This window comes from Pteronotus mesoamericanus, unplaced genomic scaffold, assembly GCF_021234165.1.
Source record: "Pteronotus mesoamericanus isolate MK-2021 breed Mesoamerican mustached bat unplaced genomic scaffold, CSHL_Meso_final contig_78, whole genome shotgun sequence".
Taxonomy (NCBI): Eukaryota; Metazoa; Chordata; class Mammalia; order Chiroptera; family Mormoopidae; genus Pteronotus; species Pteronotus mesoamericanus.
This window is the reverse complement of record NW_026555258.1, coordinates 3,016,914-3,026,773: the sequence shown is the minus strand read 5'-3', so window position 1 is coordinate 3,026,773 and position 9,860 is coordinate 3,016,914. Positions and strand designations below refer to the sequence as shown.

Sequence of the window (9,860 nt, the reverse complement as noted above, 5' to 3'; positions counted from 1 at the left end):
CTTCTGTATTTAGATTCCACCATCCTCGCGTCTCTTCGGTGCCAACGGAGCGCTCAGGCCGTCCGTCTCCCCCTTTGCTCTCCCCAACTTGGCGCACCCTCCCTCCCATCCCTCCCTGACACTCCCACCCCGCCCCCCCCTCCGCTCGGCGACTCGGCGCGATGCTGCAGGAGACGCGCTGAGCCCTTTTGGATCTAATGCGCAGAGGAGGTTGGCCCAGAGCTCCTGGGCTCCCCCAAGGCTGAACTCTATCCAAGGTGCCCGCAGGCTCCCTGCCCGCCTTCCCCATGCCAGCCCGCAGCTAGGGGCAGGGGCAGCGGCGGCTGGGGTTGGGGGTGGGTGGGGAGCTGTTGGAGAGGACAGGTCGCAGCTTGGCTATGGAAGGCTCCAATGGCTTTGGGATCGACTCCATCCTCTCCCACCGTGCGGGCAGCCCCGCCCTTCCCAAGGGGGACCCCTTGCTTGGGGACTGCCGATCGCCCCTGGAGCTGAGTCCGCGCTCCGAGAGCAGCAGCGACTGCTCTTCACCGGCCTCTCCAGGAAGGGACTGCCTGGAGACGGGCGCCCCGCGGCCTGGCGGGGCATCGGGCCCAGGTTTGGACTCCCACCTGCAGCCCGGGCAGCTCTCGGCCCCAGCCCAGTCGCGCACAGTGACCTCCTCCTTTCTGATCAGGGACATCCTTGCCGACTGCAAGCCACTGGCAGCCTGCGCGCCCTACTCTAGCAGCGGGCAGCCGGCAGCCCCCGAGCCAGGGGGCCGTCTCACGGCCAAGGCCGGGGAGGACTTTAGAGACAAGCTGGACAAAAGTGGCAGCAACGCCTCGTCAGACTCTGAGTATAAAGGTAAGAAAATGGGAGGTGAGGACTTGGGGGATGCTCTGTCTCTCAAAACTGGAGTTAAAACTCCAGTGCACACGCGCGGGGACCAGCACATGCGGCTCGGAGCTCCCCCGGGCCCAGCTGGGCGGCCGGTCGTGTTGGAACCTTCCCGCTGGCCCGTGGCTATGCCTTTGAGCAACAAAGAGCTCAGCGGAGAGAGTGGGGAGAGGGACACTGAGTGCCCCAGGAGAGAGTCCCCAGAATGCACACAGCGAACTTTCCAAACTTCGGCCGGGGCTCCCCTCCGGGGGGGTGCTGCTGGGCAGGAGCAGGTCCTCTCTGGCTGACCTGTGGCTGAGAAAAGACCTCAGGAAACAGCAGGAGACCCAAGGGCTCTGCTTAAATGTCCTTTTCTTTTATAAGCATGAAAACCTAGCAGGAAATTTCTGAGAATAGTCAGAATTTCCTACCCTTCAACCTGAATATCCAGCAGGGAAGAGGGACTGGGCTTTGCATCCTGTTGGGCCCTGGGAACCCTGCAAAAGGAAGGCTCGCTTCAAAGCAGAGACAGGCTGTCTGGGGGGCGGGGGTTCCCTGCCCCCGCCCAAGGGCTCCCACCGAGTTTGATTTTTAAGAGAATTGAGCAATCGATTCCCGGTGCTGTGGGACCCGAGGAAGCAGCCCCGTTCCCCTAGGTTGGGGTCACTGGCCCTTCACTTGCAATCACCTCTGCGAACCTCTTCCTTGTTGTTCCCTCTTCATCCCATTTTAACCAGGGAGCTGAGATCAAGATTAAGAGGCCGGTTCGGGGGTGAGGGAGGAAAGAAAGAAGAAAAGGGAGAAGGAAGGGGAGAAAGGAAGGGGCACCTTAATTTTATTTCTGGTCCCCAGAATCTGCCTGGACTTTAGTTCATTGGCGAGGCCAGAGGGGCAAAGTTCTTTCTGGGAAGAAATCCGGAGGCTGGAGGGGAAGCGGAGTCAGGGCTCCGAGGGAGGGAGCCCGGTGTCTCCATCCAGCCGGAAACGGGGCTCGCAGAGGCCCTTCAGGGCTCTTCCGGTCGTTTAATTAATTCCCCGACCCCACTCACCGGACAAAACTTCCCTGTGCTGCACCTTACGGTGCTGGAGGCCGGCACCGCCCGGCCCCTGTTTGGGCTCAACAAACATAGTCCTCATAAAAATGTAGGGAAGACTCATTTAACACTCCCCTTCCAACCACGAATTTGTTTGTGGACGCTCTCTGACCTCAAGCCGAAACCCACCGGGGGCCCCCTCCACTCGGTGCTGTCTGCCGCTCCTGCAGCCGGGGCCCAGCAGCGGCACCTAGAAAGCGGGCAGGTCGGGCTCGGGCGCCCAGGAAGGAGGGCCGGCGGCATTCGGCCCAGAAAGCCCTGCTTCTCTCCAGGGGCGGTTTACAGAGGCAAAGTAAACTTGCCCTGGGGAAAGGTAGGTGTCGGGAAAGGGCAGAGAAGCCTCATGAACATGTATTTATAACATTGTTTTATTATGTGTAATTCTCAACAACACCGGCATTTGGCGACGAGGGGCAAGAAGCCCCGCCACTCCTGCCAACGGGGGGCTGGCTGCTCGCGGTGAGAGAATTTGGCTCTTGTCTCCTTTTATTTGGGATTTTGAGGTGAGGTTTCGTTTAAGATAATTGGAATATCAATTTCCTTCTCCTGTCCCTGATGATATCTGATCGGGCTGGCTCTGCGCATATCGCGTAAATAGGTTTGCCGAGGAGGAGGGCGGAAGGTCTCTCCCCCACCCCCACCCCTAGGCGGTGCCGACTTTGCACCTCCGAAGCCCCGGGGTGAGGAGGGAGCAGGGACGACGGCCGCAGAGTCAACATCCGGAGCGTTTCTGAGACGCGGAGGCCACTTTCTGGGGCTGAGTTAGGAAGTCTGGCCCTGGGACAGATGCGCCAAGCCAGCCTGGGTGGGCATCTGCCGCCCCCCTCCCTTGCCAAGCCCTTTCCTCCCAGGAAGGCAGGGAGGGTCGGCCAGTCCGCACCGAGTTCCCGGTATAAAGGCTCCTCGAAGGACATTTAGAAAAGCTAGAACCGGGCCTGAAGCCAGGCACTCCGCCCCGGCTGGAGGTGTGAGGGCCGGCGACCGTCTGCTGAGAAACCGGACTGACGCTTTGCTCCACGCGGGCGGTCAGAGGGGCCCCCTCTGGGGCCTTGAGGTGTGGCCTCCGGGCCAGGGTCTAGGTGCCCCCCTCACCCCAGGCGAGCTTGCGCCAGAGCAGCGGTACTGGCTCCGAGGGCCCACCGGGAGGCCCCAGCCTGCGCTGGGGAGGGACTAGAGAAAAGCCCCCCATCTTTCTGACGCCACCACTCCACCCACCCACCCTCCTCAGACCTCAGCCCCGGAAAGTGGGGGTGTTCACAAAGAGCCAGTGGAAGAGTTAGGCCACAAAGTGAGGTCTCCACAATATCGAGTGTGGGGTTCGGATCCTTGTTTCCTCTCATTTGCTTAAACGTTCCCTGCCGGCAGGGACAGGACCGGTCCCGCCACCCCGACCCACCTGCCGCAGCCCGGGCCTGGCAGGGCCGCCGGGCGGGGCGCTGGCCTGGCGGAGGTGGCCCCCCAGGGGCGCCCTCCCAGCTAGCCCGCCTCCTGCACACGACCCACCCCATCCCGGCTGCAAACCGCCGCCTTTCCGGTTGAAAAGTCTCCCTCCCTAGTGGCTCAATTAACCGGATTATTGTTTCCTACAGAGAGAAATCAACTCACATTCAGCTGAACCCTGTCAGTGCAAACGCCACGCACAATGAAACTCACCACAAAGAAAAACACCGGGAGGATGAGTGCAGGAGGCCCCCGCCAGGCGCCCGTTTGGGGGACGCGGTCTCTTTGGTCGTAGCATCGCTTGAGGGGGAGAAGGAGCGGAGAGCGCGGAGCTTGTTTGATCAAGCCCGCGCTTCCGGCCAGTCGACCCCAATCCAAAGCGGTGAAAAGAAACCACCTTGTTGGGCCCCGTCCTTGGGCCTCAGGGGCGGGGACCCCGCGGAAACACACGGCCGCGGCCTGGAGTTAGTGGGAGCCACGGTGGACCTCGTGTAGACAAGGAAACGGGCCTCCGCGATGCGCGCGTGGAGGGGCAAACGCCTCGCTTATTTTTCCAAGGGCCTCGCGCTCCCAGGTCGGCGGCAATGCAGCCTGGCGCCCGGCCTCCCGGCGCTGCGCTCTGTGGCGGTTTGGGAACCAGGGCCAACCATCCTTGCAGACTGGCATCCGCAGAGGGGCCAGGAGAGCCGTGGGTACAATTATCCTTCCGGACAAGGATTCGCCCCAGGGCACACAGCCCTTCGTCCCTCCACGCGGGTTTTTCTCCCCGCACTCCAGCACTCGGCTTCCTCCTTTGGCGGCCCGTGTGCGGTCGGCGAATCCGGGCGCAGGTGCGGAGCACAGACCGCACCCCTGAGCACGCACCGGCGCGGCCCCCTCCCCCGGGCCGGGACCCCCGGGTGCCCTCCCCGCACGTTCGCCAGGTCGTTCGGTTTATTCCTCCGGGGAGCGCGGCATAGGGAGAGCAGGCCGAGTTCTCTCGGCTTTGGGTTATTTCTCCCTGAGGTGTCAGTTCTTCTCAGACCGATGGCCCTGTGGCCCGCGCTCCCGGCGGCTGTCCCACAGCCCTTGGGTGCGGCGGGGCCCCGCCGCCCGGAGCTGCGTTTCCCCAACCGCGAGGGGCCGACGGCCGCTGGCGGGAGGGCGGCAAGGCCAGGCGCTGACATGCTGCTGTGTCTCCGCAGTGAAGGAGGAGGGCGACCGCGAGATCTCCAGCTCGCGGGACAGTCCCCCGGTGCGCCTGAAGAAGCCACGCAAGGCGCGCACCGCCTTCACCGACCATCAGCTGGCGCAGCTGGAGCGCAGCTTCGAGCGGCAAAAGTACCTGAGCGTGCAGGACCGCATGGAGCTCGCCGCCTCGCTCAACCTCACCGACACGCAGGTCAAGACCTGGTACCAGAACCGCAGGTGAGGCCCCGCTGCGGGGGTCGGGGGGCAGAAAGGCCACCCCTCCTTTCAGATCTGCCTTTGCTCGGAGCGGGTCCACCGTCTAACGCTGAGGGAGGGCCCCTGAGATTTCCCTGACTGTAAAAGTGGGGAAACTGAGGCCCCAGGAAAGAAGGCCTTGCCCAAAGACCACAGTGATGGGGAGAGACAGCCCTAGACTGTCTCTAGGACCCAGTCATTCCCGCTCCAGGGCAGGTGGACAGACAGACGTCTGGCCCGGGTGGTCCGCCCAAGGCGTGCCCTCTCCTAGCCAGGCCCTCCCACCCCCAGCTGGACCGGCCCTAGGTCCGGTGTCAGGCCTCTGAGTTCTCCCAGCGGAAGCCCCAGGCCAGGGGAGGGGTGGGGCCTGTGTCTTGGGGAGGACAAGCAGGGGGGTGGGGTGGAGAAGCCCAGCCCAGGCAGCTGCTGGGGTGGGGTGGGGAGGGGGAGGGCTCTGAGTTTACCTGGCCTCTCCAGGCCTCCCCAGCCTTCCCTGGACTGCAACGGAGGCGGCAGGGGTCCCGCCCCGGCTCTCAGGGGACTGGGGACTGGGGACTGAGGAATTGGTGCTGAGCACCGGTCTTGAACCTGCTCTTTTCTCATCTCCCTCCCTTAACACGCTCGCTGGACAAAGATGCACAGACACAAACACACACACACAGACGCCTCCACACTCTCAACCCGCAGTCATACAGACACGCACACACACAGCGGCACAACTCACACCCATAGAAACACTTGCGCCCACAGTCACTCCAGTGTCCTTAGCGGAGGCCAGAGCGGCGCCTTCCATAAACAAGCCTCAGAACACATCGCCCCATGAATAATACACGCCGATGACTGCTCCGGGCATCAATAATTAAGGCCCGCTGCAGTAATTACACAATTATGATGATGATGAATAATTCAGAGAGGGAAACGGGGCTGGCGTGGCGGAGCCCGGCTGGGGGCGCTGGCCCGGCCTCCCTGCCAGGCGTGCGGGTCCAGGACGCAGCTCTGGTGACGAGCGTGGCCTCCGCTTCCTCGCCTCCTCCAGCCCCCGCTCACGCTCTGCCCGTGGCCTCCAGACTCGGGTGCCAGGCAGGCTGCAGGGCTTGCCCCGGGCCCGGACCTGGGTGACTGCGGGGAGGATGCGCGCGCTGGTGGCGGGCGCGTGTCCTCTCTGTTTCCGCTGAAGCGCCACTCACTGGGTGCCCGATGGTGCTGGCGGCGCCCTGCAGGGGGTGCAGCCGGGAGAGGCGGGGAGAATCAACAGCGGCCCTTCCCGGGGCTGGCAAACCGACCCCCCAACCCCCGCCGGAGTCCTCTCCAGGGCCATCTCGCCTTCTGCCCCCGGGGGACGGGCGGGCGGGGGAAGCTCCAACACCAGCTCCAAGGGCCCGGCCTGCGGCCCCCTGAGCAGAGTGCTCCAGGATAGAACCGGGCAATGGTGTCAGAAAGCCTGGCTTCGAAGCCGGGCTCTAATGCTTTGGAGACCATCTGGAAAGGTGGCTCACGCCTCAGTTTTCTGACCTGTCCAATGGGGACGCATGGCTGCAGGAGGCAGTGCAGGTAGCGCCCGCGGTCAACACGCCGTGAGCGCGATCCCCCTGGGGCCTCCCGCAGGCGCCTGGGCCGAGCACCCCGAGGGGCGCAGGTCCCGGGCGCCCAGGCCCTGACCCTGCCGTGCGCGCTTATTTCGGTTCCTTAGGACCAAGTGGAAGCGACAGACGGCCGTCGGGCTGGAGCTGCTGGCGGAGGCCGGCAACTACTCGGCGCTCCAGCGGATGTTCCCGTCGCCTTATTTCTACCCGCAGAGTCTCGTTTCCAACCTGGACCCCGGCGCCGCGCTGTACCTGTACCGCGGGCCCAGCGCGCCACCGCCCGCCCTGCAGCGGCCCCTGGTGCCCCGCATCCTCATCCACGGACTCCAGGGCGCCAGCGAGCCGCCCCCGCCGCTGCCCCCGCTGGCCGGTGTCCTGCCGCGCGCCGCGCAGCCCCGGTGAAGCGCTCGCCGCCCGGCCGCCCGCCCGCGCCTGGGAGGGCGCGTGCAGGACGCCCAGGCCGGGCTCTGTCCGGCCTTGCAGCCCGTGTCCCCCCCACGGCCAGATGCCAAGTCTACTGAGGCCTGGACCCCGGACCGAGTCGCCCCAACCGCCCTCGGCGTCCTCCCCCCGGGCCAGTCTCCCCGGGGCCACTTCCACCCGCGGATGTACATACAGGACACCCCCTCCCTCCCCTCCGCGCCGGGCCGCGCAGAGCTGTACAAACGGTGTGCAAAGTGTACATGAAGTTATTTATTCGTGACCCATGAGCCCGTGACTGTGTCCGTGAGTCCGTGAGTCCGTGGCCTGTGCCTCCCCCGTCCCCGGGCGGCGCAGGGAGGGGCCAGGGGCCTGCCCCTGACCCCGCTGCCCGCCTCTGTCCGGAGGCAGCCAGGCCCCTCGGGTTCTCTCTCTCTTTTTTAAATGTCGAAATAAACTTCTTACAAATGACAGGCGCCCGTCCACGCTCAGCCCTTCTTTGCCACCCTCTGAGAGGCCCACTCCTTGGCCCGGACTCGGTCTCCTTCCAACCGCAGCGAGGACCCTTCTGGGCCCCCTGCGCCCCCGGTGCCGCGGCTGCGAGCGGGCCCCACCGGGTGGCGGGGCCTGGGGCAGGGCCTGCCCTCCCGCTCCGGCGCGGCCCCTCCATCTGGCCCCCTGCCGCTCGCAGCCGGTCCCGGGGGCCGGGGCGGGGCCGGTGGCCGGGCCGCTCGGCTGCGGGCCGGGCCGTGATACCCTCGCTGAGCCGGCTCATCTGGCCGCAACGAGGGCGCCGGCAGCTGGTGACCGGCCGCCGCGCGCGGGGCCGACAGATGGGCTCCGAGGCGTCTCCCCCGCCCGCGCCCCGGCCGTTCGCCGGCGCCGCAGTGGCTCCAGGCCCGCACGCGGCGGGACCCGACAGGCCTTCGCTGGGGACGGGGTGCCGCCCTGAGCACCCCGCTCCCACGGCTCCTGCTTCCGAACCCGTCCCCCCGGGACACGTGGGAGATGAGATGCAGTGGGGACCAAACCCGGGTAACGGCCCAGCCCCAGGCCCCAGGCCCGAGGCCCTGCTCCAGGCTCCAGGGTCTCAGGGTAGGGGGTTTAAATCCAGAGCCAAGCTCCAGTCCACCATCCGAGGGCCAAGGTCGCCCCCTGAGGCCGTTCCCTCTGGGGGCGGGGGCGTTGCAGGCGCTCCGACCCCCCTGCCTGCAGCTCAGACTCCCAGGGCTGAAGACTCGCCCGGGGCTGCCAAGTTTGGGGGCTGCACAAGCCTGGCCCCCTCGCTTTGTGGCAGAGTGGCCCCAGGAGCGGACGGCCCGGTGGTGCAGAGGTAGGGGCGCTCCCCCACCGCCTGCTGCCCTCCCTCCCAACCCCCCACCCCGCCCACCAGGGCTCTCTCTTTCTGGGATGGTGAGGGTATTATCCTAATTTTGCAAAATGCACAGCAGCTAATTAAGTCAAGGAGCCCCTCGGCTTTCGGGGTCTTTTGCATGTGAATGGGGGTTGGTAAATCCCCGGCTCCGGCTGCGGTGGGGGCGAGGGGGTACTGTCCCCAACTCAGGGTTAATGAAGTGGGAAAGGAGTCTCTCAGAGCCTCCTGCAAACAAAACCTCCCATGCAACAAACCCGGCCCAAATCCTACATGGATTGACTTAAACCCAGGGGATAAGTGCTTTAAATTAATCTCATTGAATAAGAATGAGACCAAACAAAACTCTTTAAAATCATATTAAAAATCTATCAAAGGACAACTTGCACTGGTTGTGCTTTCATTTTGTGGAAGTGCAGGAGGTGGCGGAGCGGCGGCCCTCGCGTTTACACAGCGCAGAGCAAACCGCAGGCCCCTCCTCCGCTGTGTCGCTGTCCTTGTACCGCAGAGGCGGTTCATATCTTACACTAATGAAGAACACGGCTTCCCGACAAGTTTCTAATTACGGTGTTTTAAGTTGTCCTGCACTTCCCATCTGTAGTAATAACTTTACAACGTTGGCGGGAGGTGGGGTCCTGCTTCCATGCAGTTAGGGGCGCGGTTGGTGTGCTCCCAACCCCAGGGCGGGCGTGCCCACTTAAAAGAGGGGGCGGGGGAAGGAGACCCCCCAGCTAGCAGAACAAAAGGAGAGGCGCTGAGCGGGCTCTATCCCCGCTCCCCCCACCTCCCACAACCCCAGACTCCACAGGGGAGGGGCAAGAAAGTGGGAAAGTTTGGCTCCCCCTTGGAGCCTTGAAGCAAGGCTTCGGGGCGTTTTTGGGAAGTGGGCTGATTTTAAGGGCCCCCAGTACCGCCATTCTGAGTGTCCAAGGGTGGGACAGATGGAGACAGGTGATGGCCATGCGGACGAGGTCACTTAAGCGCCCCTTTCGAGTGCTGCTACTTCAGGGGACAAAGCCTCCTGTGCCGCCCCCTGCCCCCCCCCCCCGCCCCGGCGCAACCAAGCAGCAGCAGGGTTTACCGGCCTCGCTGACTTGGCCGAGGGCTGAGGGGCACGGCCAGCGGCTCGGCCTCGCCTGCCTCCACAGCCCCCGCCCCCCACCCCAGTCTCGCCTCGCTGCACTAGAGCGAGACGGGAAACCGAGGGAACCGTGGGGCTTCATCGAAACGCCCTCTCCTCGCTGGCGGCCCTTCCCTTCCGAAGTGGGAGATGCAGGTCCACCTGCTTCGGCACTGACGTGCTCACGCTTTGCCCTTCAGTGAGGGAGGGCCGGGGCCCCTCTGAAGGCGTGGCCCGCGAGGGGCGCTGGGGAGCGCGTCCCTCCACCCTCCCACCAGCCGCCAGGGAAGAGGGCCTTGGGCCGCCGCACTCCACGAAATGTCCCAATTCTCTGTGACTTGACGTATGAGGATCAGGTAAGTTTGGGAAAATAGGGGGAAAGAGCACGATGCAAAATACACACAAAATTAGAATATGTACAGTGGAATTAGGCTGAAACTTTGCCTAATTGATGCCTGAAATGTACAATCTGTCAAGAGCCGTAGTAAGAGAGAAAGAGATTTATTTTAAGGTTATTTAAATTTAGATAATATTAACCCTAAATCTGC

General features: G+C 64.1%; 1 protein-coding gene across 1 annotated transcript; it reads left to right on the top strand.

Moving 5' to 3' along the window:
• The first annotated feature begins 365 nt into the window (after nt 1–365).
• On the top strand, nt 366–6,802 carry BARHL1 (BarH like homeobox 1). Its single transcript, XM_054584823.1, has 3 exons — nt 366–843; nt 4,577–4,799; nt 6,508–6,802. The coding sequence occupies exons 1-3, from the start codon at nt 378–380 to the stop codon at nt 6,800–6,802; spliced, it is 984 nt and encodes a 327-aa protein (XP_054440798.1). The 5' UTR covers nt 366–377.
• Nucleotides 6,803–9,860: the final 3,058 nt, after the last annotated feature.

Excerpts from the sequence above, each read along its gene's own strand:
- BARHL1 (XM_054584823.1), top strand. The coding sequence starts at position 378 with ATGGAAGGCTCCAATGGCTTTGGGATCGACTCCATCCTCTCCCACCGT. Across the intron at positions 844-4,576 it reads GTCAGACTCTGAGTATAAAG|TGAAGGAGGAGGGCGACCGC; the intron begins GTAAGAAAATGG and ends GTGTCTCCGCAG. Across the intron at positions 4,800-6,507 it reads ACCTGGTACCAGAACCGCAG|GACCAAGTGGAAGCGACAGA; the intron begins GTGAGGCCCCGC and ends TCGGTTCCTTAG.